The sequence below is a fragment of the Mya arenaria genome, chromosome 13 (genome assembly GCF_026914265.1).
Source record: "Mya arenaria isolate MELC-2E11 chromosome 13, ASM2691426v1".
NCBI lineage: Eukaryota > Metazoa > Mollusca > Bivalvia > Myida > Myidae > Mya > Mya arenaria.
Window position 1 is genome coordinate 19,454,223 of NC_069134.1, and position 14,247 is coordinate 19,468,469.

Consider the following 14,247-nt stretch of genomic DNA (forward strand, 5'->3'; position numbering starts at 1 on the left):
GATTAAATGACTATATATATTTGTGATATTGGCTTGTGCCACTTTGAGGCAACCCACTCACCTTTTCTTTCTGGATTCTTCCTGTTCTCTCTTAAACTTGAGTTCATCCTTCACGTCCACATACTGAAACACACGAGAGGACACGCATGACAAACATGGACATGCAGTTGTTGGTTAAAGTAATGCAACAGTCAATTGTAACCAAGCCCACCCCCCAGATCTGGGGGTATACCGGTGATAGCCGGGGAAATGGGCTGTTTTTACCTTTACGGTGGCTCCGCAGTGCCGGGTGAATGCACAGGTTTTGTCTTCGCACCAAGTATAGCGGGGAATGGACCTTACCTAGGGTCCCTGGGGTGCAGGGGCATTTTTCATGATTTGGCAGGGATTTTATTACCACTTCGTCTCCGCAGGGCGGAGATTTTACTCGGGCTTGACTGGACGGAAAGACTGGTGCATAAAATACAATGTACACTAGTTCATACCGAGATATAAGTTTATTTTAAATACTTTTATAATTTTATAATAAAGCAACATAATGTCACTATTTTAGAGTGTTCAACAGGGTATTCACAATATGGCGAGCTTTATGCAATATCTGACATGTTCAGGACCTTAGAAGTTAAGCCTGGTAACATGTACATCACCTTGTCTGTAAGGTTGTCCACTTCAGAACCATTCTTCTCTGCACTTTCTGCAACATTCCGTAGCTCTCGAGTCTACAACACACAATAATTAAATGCATCAGTAACAAGCAACTTAAACATACAGTCAAACCTGGTTGAACGGTCACCTGCTTTAAATGGCCACCTGCCTTAACGGGCCACTCCAAATTCCCCCCCGTACGTTTTTACTATATAATGTACGTGCATTAAGCGGCCAACTGTCTAACGCGGCCACGGCCACTAATTTTTGTCCCCATGAAGCCATATAATCACTAATTAGCGGCCACTAATCCCTTGTCACTGACACTTCCGCTTATAAATTTTTCCAATACACAGCTTTAATTGCGCATAGAAGTTTACGGAAAAGAACGACGGCCTCGGGTATCTCCGTCATCCAATGAAAATGAATATTGCATCACACGATTGCCATGCGTGTTTACTCATCGAGAAATCATGTTTATAACACGTCGGCGAATGTTTTGATCAGAATTGACACAATTAATGACACAATTAATACGATAATTAAAACGATAATTAAATAATTAAGATAAGAAGTTAATTATTAAATACCGACAAAAACACCGGTTATTATGAATTCACAGTGTGCATTGTCATTCGACGGCGTGAAACGAGTTACGATTTTTATTCACTTCAATATTATTTTTCTAAGTGCACGGATTTATATTTCTACGAACTGATATTTACAATGCATTGTTCTTGATATTTTTTTTAACTTTGATTATGGCTGAAAAAAAGACTAATCGAAAGTGTTTGACTCTAAAAGAACGTGTCGAGTGTGTAAAGTTATTAGAAAACGGCCGTAATGCAATAATGTTGCCAAGGATTTTAACTGTGGACGGACTCAAATCAATTTCTTACTTAAGCGTAAGCGTGAAATTGTGAAGGAATATGAAAGCAATGGAAATCCAAAGGCAAAAGGACAGAGTAAAATTACGGGAAATGTGTATGCACATGTAGTTGTGTAAATGTGCAGACTGATCTGTGGTGTGTTTTGTTAATGTTATGCATCAACATTTATTTAATATACGGACTACTTTAAAAAGTGAACTAAAAATGTGTATGTACATGTAGTTGTGTTAATGTGTAGACTGATATGTGGTGTGTTTTGTTTATGCCTTGTATCAACATTTAACTAATGTATTTTATTTATAAATTTGAAATAAAGTTTTTTTATCTATACACATGTATTTGTATTCAACCTTCTTCAATAACATTGAAACAGATGTTATTGATTGTGGTGTGAGGTGGTGGTTAAGATACATACTCCATCTCTGAATAAAGCTAAAGTGGCGGAAATGTCAAACCTGGATTAAGTGGCCACCTGTCTTAAGCAGCCACTTTGATCATTTCCCAAGGGTGGCCACTTAATACAGGTTTGACTGTACCATGAAACTATATACTGGTGAAAAAACTGCCATACATTCCTATTTTTTTTTTAATAACTCTAAAATTAATATTTATGTATCGCAGTATGTAAAATATTTTAAGAACAAAAAGTCTGGGATGCTTAATTTAAACAGGCAGACCTTCACCCTGCTATTTAGTGTACATATTTTTTATTTTAGCATATACCTTCTTCTCTCACCTTTGCTTTTATCTTCACATGTACTTCATCTTTCCTCTTGACAGCATCGGCAATTTTCTTTTGTAGCGGGGCGTTAGCATCTCGGAGTCTCTTTACCTCTTTCTCGGCCTTCTGTTTATTCTCCTTGTCTGTCAAGTAGATCTGTCGCCTCTCCTCATACTCCTAAACAACAACATTGTCACACTGATTCAGTGATTCATTTTGCTGTGCGTCACAAAGCCTATACACATATATTTTCATGACGGATGCACTTGAGCAGATTTAAAAATGTTATCACTGTATATGATACATTTGTCCTGTACTTACATGATACTTTTGTCCTGTACTTACATGATACATTTGCCCTGTACTTACACGATACATTTGTCCTGTACTTACATGATACATTTGTCCGGTACTTACATGATACATTTGTCCTGTACTTACATGATACATTTGTCCGCTACTTACATGATACATTTGTCCGGTACTTACAGGATACATTTGTCCGTACTTACATGATACATTTGTCCGTACTTACATGATACATTTGTCCGCTACTTACATGATACATTTGTCCTGTACTTACATGATACATTTGTCCGCTACTTACATGATACATTTGTCCTGTACTTACATGATACATTTGTCCGTACTTACATGATACATTTGTCCTGTACTTACATGATACATTTGTCCTGTACTTACATGATACATTTGTCCTGTACTTACATGATACATTTGTCCGTACTTACATGATACATTTGTCCTGTACTTACATGATACATTTGTCCTGTACTTACATGATACATTTGTCCTGTACTTACATGATACATTTGTCCGCTACTTACATGATACATTTGTCCGTACTTAAATGATACATTTGTCCTGTACTTACATGATACATTTGTCCGCTACTTACATGATACATTTGTCCGGTACTTACAGGATACATTTGTCCGTACTTACATGATACATTTGTCCTGTACTTACATGATACATTTGTCCGCTACTTACATGATACATTTGTCCTGTACTTACACGATACATTTGTCCGGTAAGTCATGATACATTTGTCCTGAATTTTTATTTAGATCCTTACCTAGTTTAAATTATTGTATGTGCTTAATTTAAACATAACTCTGTAACAATTACATACATGACAGCTAAATAATAAAGGCTAAGGCTTTAGCTCAAATAGCGCCAGAGTAATTGAAACTGCCTTCATTGGCTTTAGCTCAAATAGCGCCAGAGTAATTGAAACAAACTTTATTGGCTTTAGCTCAAATAGCGCCAGAGTAATTGAAACTGGCCTCATTGGCTTTAGCTCAAATAGCGCCAGAGTAATTGAAACTGCCCTCATTGGCTTTAGCTCAAATAGCGCCAGAGTAATTGAAACTGCCTTCATTGGCTTTAGCTCAAATAGCGACAGAGTAATTGAAACTGCCCTCATTGGCTTTAGCTCAAATAGCGCCAGAGTAATTGAAACTGCCCTCATTGGCTTAGCTCAAACAGCGCCAGAGTAATTGAAACTGCCCTCATTGGCTTTAGCTCAAATAGCGCCAGAGTAATTGAAACTGCCCTCATTGGCTTTAGCTCAAATAGCGCCAGAGTAATTGAAAATGCCCTCATTGTGCTGAACGACAAGACGCTAATGCCTATATTGCCCAAATCACTACAAAATGCCAATAATAAGAGTAATTTATATATGCCACTACCTTTCCAAGTAAATGATAAAACTAGTGTACAATACCCACCACCCACGCCTTCTTCATCTTTAGATTTTGTATTTGCTCCAGGAATTTCTGCCGTTCTTCAAAACTTTTCACATCCTGCTCAATACGGGCATTCTTGGCTTTCTCTTGGTTTAAACGCTCCTGAAATGAAACAGATAGGGGCATTCTTGACTTTCTGCTGGTTTAACTGCCCCTGAAATGGAACAAATACTGGCATTCTGCGTGATTAAACGCTCCTGAAATGGAACAAATACAGGCATTCTTGATTTTCTCTTTGCTTAAACGCTCCTGAAATGGAACAGACACCGGCTTTCTTGAGTTTCTCCTTGTTTAAAAGCTCCTGAAATGAAACAAATACAGGCATTCTGCTGGTGTCAACGCTTCTGAGAGGGAACAAATAACAGCATTCTTGGCTTTCTCCTCATTTAAACGCTCCTAAAATGGAACAAATACAGGCATTCTTGGCATTCTCCTGGTTTAAACACTCCTGAAATGGAGCAAATATGGGCATTCTGGGCCTACTCCTTCAAGTTGTTTAAATGCTCCTGAACTAGAACAAATACATTCTCCTTGTTTAAACCCTCCTGAAAAGGAACAGACATCAACATTTTGGCTTTCTCCTTGTTTAAATGCTCCTGAAATGGACTTTCTCCTGGTTAAACTCTCCTAAAATGGAACAAATACAGGCATTCTTGACTTTCTCCTGGTTAAACACTCCTGAAATGGAACATGATGATTCTAAAGAATGGCTTAAGGTTCTTAGCATCCTAAACAATGCCAAACTTTCGAATAAATATCATAATATATCAGTATTTATAAACAGGGTCAAATCCTGTGACCAGCATTGGCTAAATGTTTGCATACCTTGTTCAAAATTTAATTTTAAACAAAATAAAGCAGGGCTTGTTCTAAATTTGTAGCAAGGCAGTAATGTCAAGAATTTGAGCTTGCAGATCAAAATGCCAATATATATTTAATGGCTTTCAATCATAGAGCAATTTGTACAAGGTTGAACAATATTAATGGCTACAAACCTGAAGACTGTTAAACTGCAGCTCGAGTTCCCTTGCATTGTTTCTGGAGTCCTTCAGCTTCATGTGTAGCTCATACATTTCAGGATCACCTATCTAATCATATAAACCATTCTTTAATAAGGCTAAAGCTTGAATGTGAATACTATATGAATCCCTTTCAAGTCCATATGCTTAGTAGAAATCAATACTGATGTCCTTTTTGAGGCCTTTAAAACAAGCATAATAATTCATTACTGAAAAATGCAATACAAGCAAAAGTCAGGACTCTTGTTATTGCCAGGTGATGAGAATAATTATAATCTGTGTGTTCAATTAAGATTAAACTCCATTTATAAAGCAATTATGTGCTTTCCTCTTTAAAAAATGTGCCATCACATCAACAATCTGATAATTAAAGCATGTAACTTTTTTAACTTTACTGTAAGGTATACAACTGAACTCGATATCCACAAGAAAAGAAAATATCCATACTGCCTTTTCTGTGTTTTCTAGAAGCTCAAACTCTGACATTTTGGCAAAGTCCGACACTTTCTCTTGTGGCAGGAACTGGGTCAGGTTTCCCACTTGGATGTTGAGGCGAGCCACCAGGTCCTCTATCTGTTGACACATAAGAAAGCGTGAATGCATTTCTACTGTATGCCATATCCGATTATCCAATACAAATATTCAAGCAATAGAAAACAAGAGGCCCAAAAGGGCCTATGCTCTACTGGCATGGCTTTTGTGGTCATATCAATCCAGAGCATGTATGTATGGGTAAAAGGCAACAGACATATGGTTTATGTTTTGTGTTTGGCTTACCTGAAAACGTAGCACGTTCAACATCTGAGCCCAGAAAGTATTGTAAGCAGATTAGTTCCATGACCTATTTTAATATGTGCCAAGTAAAAGTCATCTGACAAAAAAAAATGTTTTCAAAACTGTACTCATAGTAAAAATTTCTGTAGTTTTAAAAGTTAAAAAAAGTTGGTCAAAAGGTCAAAGTCAAGGGCATCCTAGGACAACATTGATCAATTTGAACAAACATTCACAATCAATTGTGCTGAGATGGATGCACGAACACACAAAAAGATTTTCAAACCTTTCCAGATTTATGTTTACCAAACCTGTGAACCCTGGGTGTGGCCAGTAATGACACCAGGTGCATAACTTAAAACATTCACAACCAATTTTGTTAAGATGAATGCGCAAACTACAGAACATAAAGCTAAAAAATGGCCTTTGGGCTTTCAACAAGAACAAGGCAGAGTAATTCACAAAATCAGCTGCAGAAGCAAAAAGCAAATTGTCTCTCAAAATCCTAGACTTGCAAATTGTCTCCCTTAACTCTAGACTTGAATTTACATGTACATGTAAACTTGGTTTAAAATAGAATTCGCTCATGCAGACCTGGCTAAAAATAGAGAGCATTTCTTTAAAACTTTCATGGCCCATAATCTAGGCATTCATGGGCGGATCTGGCTGGTTTTCGAAAGGAACCGAGCTCTAATGGATATCTAGATACTGTACAAGTTTCATTGAGATACAATAAGAACTGAAGACTGTATCGTGTTCACAACCAATTGTTTACACAATAGCATTTTTTTATACTATCAAGGGCCATAATCTAGGCATGCATGGGCGGATCTGGCTGGTTTTCGAAAGGAACCCAGCTCTAATGGATATCTAGATACTGTACAAGTTTCATTGAGATAAAATAAGAACTGAAGACTGTATCGTGTTCACAACCAATTGTTTACACAATAGCATTTTTTTATACTATCAAGGGCCATAATCTAGGCATGCATGGGCGGATCTGGCTGGTTTTCGAAAGGAACCCAGCTCTAATGGATATCTAGATACTGTACAAGTTTCATCAAGATACAATCAAAACTGAAGACTGTATCGTGTTCACAAGCAATTGTTTACAGACGCACGAACGCACGACCGCACATACTACGTACACATTACCATCGCATAAGCTCTTCTGGCCTTTGGCCAGTAGAGCTAAAAACACAGGCCTTTTTAAAAATGATGACTATTATTATTAAGAAAATTACCTTTTCAATCTGTACATTACAAAGTGATGGCCAATCAAAATTGCATAACAACAGGGTGATTATTTATTGGCCCTTTGTTTCCTTATAATAAGCAAAACATAAACTTTATATCAGTGCCAAACTTTTTTACCAACATGTTTCTTCAAAATAGTAAGTATTATTGTAAACATATTGTTCAAAAGCAACTTTGCATGTTATGCACCAGTCAATTGTAAAAATGCCAAGCCCCCCACCCCCAGGTCAGGGGGTATACTGGGGATAGCAGAGGAAATGGGCCTTGTTTTTACCTTTCAGGTGGCCCCGCGGTGCCAGGTGAATGTGATGGTTTTGTATTTGCTTTAAATATAGGGAATGAGCCTTACCTAGGATCCCTGGGTGGGGCATTTGGCGGGGATTTTACCATCTGTTAGTCCCTGCAGGCCAGGGATTTTAGCCAGGGTTGGCTGGACCGAAAGTCAAAGTCCCCGCTTTTCCCCGGACCTTGGGGGGGGGGGGGTTACGTGTTTACAATAGACTGGTGCATTATTACATGTAAAAACTGGCAATTACAGAGAATATAATAATTTTTAGACTCTTACCAAACCATTATTTCTACTTACTGATTTCTGTGTAGCTTGCCTTCCATTCACCCACCATTTGTTTTGGGGACCCTCTTTACTGATCTCTCGCTTGATTCGATAGTTGTCCCCATCATTGTTGTGCCTGAAGCATTCATATGTGAGCAAAAACTATGTTCCATGATGCATAAAAGTACCTTGATGAAGAATACTCAGAAATTATCCTGAATAACCTGGAATTTTTTTCCATAATAAGGCCAAGTTGTTGTACTTATAAATACTGTGTCTAATGATAAATGTACATCACGTTTAGACCAATTTACGGGTAAGGCTTACAACCATACACACTTACACTCTAAGAGACAGTACAACTGAATAACAATATGACACCAATATATCATTAGCCATTGACAATTTACTTATGTATGGTTGATTATCACGTACAACCTTGAATAAAATAAGACAACACAGCAACATCAGCAAGATATATACGATGTCAGATCAATTTACAATATCCATAGTTTTTTTTACAGCTGTTATAGCATTTTTTGGTTTTGTTTTCCTATTGCCAAAAAGAATATATTTGTCTATATTCAAATAGACTGAATCATAAATTTGCCAAACGTGGACAAATTTTGACAGAAGTATACATTTTTCACCCAGTACAAAGTGTTATATATATATATTTATTAGAATAATCTATCAATATTTTATACTTCCAAGATCATTTAAACCTACTGTCTAACATTGCAATTGGACAAGTATCAGACATTGTCTCAAAATAGCCCCAAAACACTGCTTACAGTTCGAGCTCAATCCTGCCCCTGCTCTTTCCATGCTTGATGAAGTCTGTAGGGTGTTGTGCCCTTCCCAGTAGGCTTAGTTTGCCAGCCAGGCCCAGACAGATTGCACAAACAATGGTTGACTTTCCAGTACCATTGGGACCAATGATAACGTTCAAATGGGGTCCACATGTGAACTCCACATCATCATATGTCCTGAAAAATGATAAAAAAAAATCAAAATAATTAATTTCGTGTTGAGAATAAGTGACAAAAAGGCAGTTGGACCGACAGCTATCAGGGTGTACATTATCTATTTCTCAAGATGCTGCAGTGTGCTGTGCTAGTGTAGAAGTGTTTGTGACTTCAAGCCGTACACCAGACAGAATTTTAATCCCAGAAGCTAACTTTTGTAGCAACACTATTGAGATGTTGGCTGCAGATCAGAGGTATGTGGTTTAAAACCAAGCTCTGGCATACACTCTTACTTTCACTTTACTTGCAACATAAGTAAACGGCATGAGTCTGGATAGGACTAAAGGGGGAGGGGTGTAGAATGTGTCGGTAAGAACCAGCAACCACAGTGCCCTGGAATGTGGTGGTTTTGCCTTTGCGCCAAAAATAGCGAGGAATTAGCTTTACCTTGTCATCTGGGGGCGGGTTTTTACCAGCAGTTTGTCACTGCAGGAAGCCAATTTTACCTGGGCTTGGCTGGACCGAAAGTCAAAGTCCCCTCTATACCCCGGACCTTGGGAGGCTGTGGTGACAATTGATTGGTGCATTTGCTAATGTTCCTGTGATCGTGAGTTTGAGCCAAACCTCAGAGCACTTATCCTTCCAGGATTACTTAATATAGGCATGCTTGTGAATCGTACTGGGTGCACAGGTAAATATCTTTACCAGCCAATATAATAATTGATGATTTCCCAGTTTGTTTTTGTTTCGCACGTCTAATTTCTAAACTGAAAGTAGAAATTAAGTGACATCCGTGCAGAGAAATGAGGACGAACTGACATAAAGGTGTACACTTATTATAATTAAAGTGGGTTATAAAGTTAACCATGCATAATACTTATTTCAATGACATGTAAAAATAAAGCTTACAGAACATTTTCTAGTTTAATATTCACAATCGACCCTTCGGTGTACGACATTTCGCGCGGAACGAAAATTTATCATAATGAGCCAAAGAAATAAAACCGGAAGAAAAGTTTACATACCACTAATAGCGCCAAACCAACATTTATCATTATTAATTATTGACTGTAAGGTTAAACAAAATATATATCACGAAAGTTAAAGTAAATGCTACGTTTGTCCAGCTTGATATAAGGAATGATTTTAGGCTCCGAATTTCGGTGTCAAATTTAATTATAATGGTACGTTCGATGTAACCAAAACAAATCTTCTCAATGATGGCCAATCAAACAAGAAATGCTATGTTTTCAGTAATGATTTAAGCGAGGCATATGGGACTTTGAAACTAGTTTAATCAAGCAACTGTTATGGTTCTTGGTGAACTTTGTGTTGATCCTAGTAATCTTAAGATTGAGGGAAGAATACTCAACTTTTTGAGCTCTTTAGTCTCGGGCATAGCAGATTAACAATGGTCTCTTATATAAATTTATGTATAATTTGCATATTTATAATGTTTTCAGATGCCGCTGGGAGTTGCTATTGGTCACAGGTTGCCCATGGATTGTTGAGGTAGAAAGTGTATTAACTAATCTAGGTATGGTTGAGTATTCGTTGGCTCTCTTAATCAGTTATAGATGTTAACTTATGTTTAAAGCAAAGTAAAATTGACTCTGCAAGATCAATATCAAACTCCTGGTTTTAATCGGTGACATAAACACTTTTCTTCTAAATGTATGGACTACAGATTATTCAAAACCGACTTGAAGCTGGAAAACTATCTTACTAATCTTGCTCATTAGATTATAAGTATCTTCCATGGCCGAGATTGTAAATAGATACCGCGCGGTTAGCTCAATCGTATTAAAGCGTTGGACTCTGAATCGGACAACCCGGGTTCGATTCCCGGGCGGACCAGGTCACTTCTTGTGATTGGTTATGAAATCCTTTCTACGATCATTCGCACTGTACCACTGCCCCTGGCACTACCCAGTTTTTTTTGCAGAGGTGAAGGCACCTAGTACTGGTTCTGCCCAGGATAGGTGTGCGGTGGTTGAACTGTCACTCTGTGACCCTTCAATGTGCTCACGCCTGGACCCGGAGTATAAACTACTAACACCACCACGAGTGTAAGATGGGTTCATTCCGGCCCGAGCGTAGGGTGTTTTGCGGAAACGAGGGGCGTCTTTGGGCGCTTCGTTCTTCTTGTTCTTCTGTGTCCCATTCTAGATACATTCGCCCTAACGACACGAACAAGGCCCAAGAACATTGTTCTCGGGTCAAAATTCCACACTACCTACAAACCGGGAGGACCGAGAACTACACGAGAACAAAATGGCGGAAAGTAAAGTTAAGAACGATGCGTGCATGATTTACAGCGAACAACTCTACTACCGGTTTCCGGTGTTAGGGCGCCCACAGTTTTGCGCGAGTTACACGTTTCCGAATCGACTCGATTCTATCCTGGAAACAAAGACGCCCGAGGTTTACGAGCGAGGGTCGGGATGAAACTATCTTACACGAACGGCTATGGTAGATGCTTTTTCTCCCACCTCAGTTAAGCAACATTAATTAAAAATGTATTTTTTTGCTTGAACTCTTTTGTGCTTAGTGAAAATAATTGCGTACGGATATGCAATGATTCGTGGTTGTCATGGATATTCGCGCAATGATTCAGAGTATGTAAATAGTCTGATCGGTCTTTAAATAGTTCTAAGAAGAGTGAAGCATCATTTCTTGAAAGGTGCGTGAAAACTGTTTTCTGGTAACATTTGAGGCGAAAAATAATTAACTCGCATTCTAAATATTGCCACCAGACAAGGTTTCCATGATGCGCTACAGACGACAGTCTTCAACAAGGGAGGTAATTACAATGTGGTGACCATTAAAAGAAGTTCCATACGGGCATTTTATCTTCGCCCGTGGGCAAGATAAGAATGTGCATGGTTAAATTAATGGACCTACTTTTCTCCCACCTCAGATAAGTAGGTCCAATAATTTATCCATGCTAGATCATAAGTATCTTCCATGGCCGCTCGTGTAAGATAGGTTCATCCCGACCCTCGCGCAGGGTGTTTTGCGGAAACTCGGTTGTTTACCGAGTTTCCGCAAAACACCCTGCGCGAGGGTCGGGATGAACCTATCTTACACGAGCGGCTATGGTAGATGCTTATTCTCCCACCTCAGTTAAGCAACATTAAGTAAAAATGTATTTTTTTGCTGGAACTCTTTTGTGCTTAGTGAAAATAATTGCGTATGGATATGCGTTAACACGTGGTTGTCATGGATATTCGCGCAGTGATCCAGTTAATGTAAATAGTCAAATCGGTCTTTTTAAATAGTTCTAATTAAGGAGAATGAAACATTATTTCTTGAATGGTGCGTTAAAACTGTTTTATAGTGACATTTGAAGCGAGAAGTAATTAATTAGCGTTCTAAATATTACCATAGGACAAGATTTCCTTGATGCTACTGACGACAGTCTTCAACAAGGGGTAATTCTCGGTAAACCTCGTTTCCGCAAAACACCCTACGCTCGGGTCGGAATGACCCTATCTTACACTCTCGGCCATGGAAGATACTTATAATCTGAGGTGGGTGAAATATAAATTTAGATGTTTTATCTGTTTTATTCTTGTTGTGAATGGACGTTGATCGGGTCTTACAAAAGAGTACATTGGGACGATTTGTTTAGAACTTTGTCAAAGTTAACAACGTGATTAACGACATCGTTGTTACCTTTTAAAATAGTTGATGATGTGGAAACACAGTTAAATACAAGCAAGTAAAGCTGAAGCAGTTTTCTAGACTGTTGTTAGCAATCCATAGAACACGAATGTATCCATAAAACTTCCAGAACAGTAATGATTTGAATGTTAACTGAGATAATGTAAGTTCTTTTAAATTACTAAATGTGAATGTGGCTGGCGACCCTATGGGCGGAGGTATTGGTTTGAACACTACCTTCTAACCGTGAAAGGAAGCTGTTATTTGTGATACATATCCATGGTAACATGTGCCGATATCTGATCTAGCTTTGTAACACAATTTGTCCGAATGCGCGTCATGAGTTTTTGGAAATATATACTTTATCCTACTTACTAGGCAAAAACAGGTTCCGAAAATTATATGTGTTCACCGTTTCGCCGCCATCTTGCAGCTCAGATACGAAGACCTCACTTAAACCGTTGCAGATTCGGAATACGTGAGCCCCCCCCCCCCCCCCCCCCCCCCCCTGCCATTTGTCCATTTATTCAAAGACATCGTTCAGCTTCAACATAATTCTTTATTAAATCATGTAATTCTAATTTTCCGAAAAGAAAAATGTATATCTCATGAAAAAAAAGTCTGGTAAAGAAAAGTTAGTTTTGAGCAAACACTGAAAGGTTTTAATACATTGTTTGCGCATAGTTTCTAGAAATGACATGTGAGAGTCCATTGGTAACATCAATGGCCATAGTTCCTGAACACCCCGAAAAGTTGTTAATTCAACATTATACATTATTTTGTAGTTTCATAAATATGTTTGTATAGAAATAGGATCGAACACGTCAAAATATTAGCGGCCACCCAGGGATTTATCCCTGCGGAGGGATATTTTTCCTATTTTACTGAGAGATATTCTAGTTTCTAAGTGATGGTAGTAAACCAGAATCTTGCCAACAAACGTGTGGTATATCATAGAACACAGTTTCAAGTTTGTACAGGTCCGATGAATTATTAGCGGTCGTTTCGATCTAAAACGTTACAGGTCACCTAGATCCGTACGTATATCGCGGTCGGCTGGAGTTCGGTGAAGGCGTCGTCTCAGTGAGCTGTTGCCTGGGCACGAAGCTCTTATCGCTGTTGTCCCTGGCATTCGTTACAGTAACACCTGAGTCTGGCTGTTATTCATTATCAGAAGCCGTTGCAGCACTCAAGAACGTGAATATTTCTCCGTATTTAGTTTTACCGCTACTGGTCGGTTAGTTTAAACATATTTATTTTACAACGATTGTGAAACAAGTTATTACAACATTATATTAATCACTCTCGTTGGCACGATTTTACGCGAGAGTGTGGTCTTGTGTTGTGGGGGAAACCGGAGAACCCGTAGAAAACCCACTTGTCCGGCTAGGCGACCACATACCAAACTCACATGCGCCCAAGCCAGGAATCGAACCCGGGTCGCCTAGGTGAGAAGCGAGTGCGCTAACCGGACAACCAACTGGTCGGTTGCACTGAAGACCAATATATATTTACATATCGATTTTCTAAAAACAAATACAGCCAAATTCAAAGACAAAATATAACAAAAAATGAAAATAAACTATTTTAGATAATGTTTTGTTATTATACCATATAACCCATATACTTAACTTAGTAAAACCGCTTAAATTAGAAAATGACTTAAAGGTGTGTAAGACTTCCGATCCTGATTGACGACACGACATTCAAACGTATCGTTATGGTGCCAGTATGTGTTGGCAGCCAATCGGAACGGAAATAATAAGGCTTTAATACGCGACGAATACAGTATATGTGGCTTGTTGGCGGTTGGAGAATACAACAACAAATTAGAATGAGTGGGCAGAAATCAGCCACCATATATTACACATCTAAGAATGTGAATTTCAATATAACTTACTATGTGCGTCGTCGAATTATTAACTTTACAAAATTGACGAGTATATTCATTTAAAAGGCAAGGAATACGCTACCTGTGTATCAAATAA

General features: G+C 38.4%; 1 protein-coding gene across 1 annotated transcript in view; it reads right to left on the minus strand.

The window, feature by feature from the left end:
* LOC128214721 (structural maintenance of chromosomes protein 5-like) overlaps window positions 1-9,589 on the minus strand; it is a 36,401-nt gene extending 26,812 nt beyond the window's left edge. The window contains exons 1-9 of the mRNA XM_052921345.1: window positions 9,503-9,589; window positions 8,420-8,614; window positions 7,659-7,761; window positions 5,492-5,617; window positions 5,021-5,113; window positions 4,008-4,127; window positions 2,272-2,433; window positions 648-719; window positions 62-123 (exon numbers count right to left, since the gene is read on the minus strand). Coding sequence (XP_052777305.1) covers window positions 62-123; window positions 648-719; window positions 2,272-2,433; window positions 4,008-4,127; window positions 5,021-5,113; window positions 5,492-5,617; window positions 7,659-7,761; window positions 8,420-8,614; window positions 9,503-9,552 — 983 coding nt within the window. The 5' untranslated portion in view covers window positions 9,553-9,589. The remainder of the gene's footprint in view (window positions 1-61; window positions 124-647; window positions 720-2,271; window positions 2,434-4,007; window positions 4,128-5,020; window positions 5,114-5,491; window positions 5,618-7,658; window positions 7,762-8,419; window positions 8,615-9,502) is intronic.
* Between the last annotated feature and the right edge of the window lie 4,658 nt (window positions 9,590-14,247).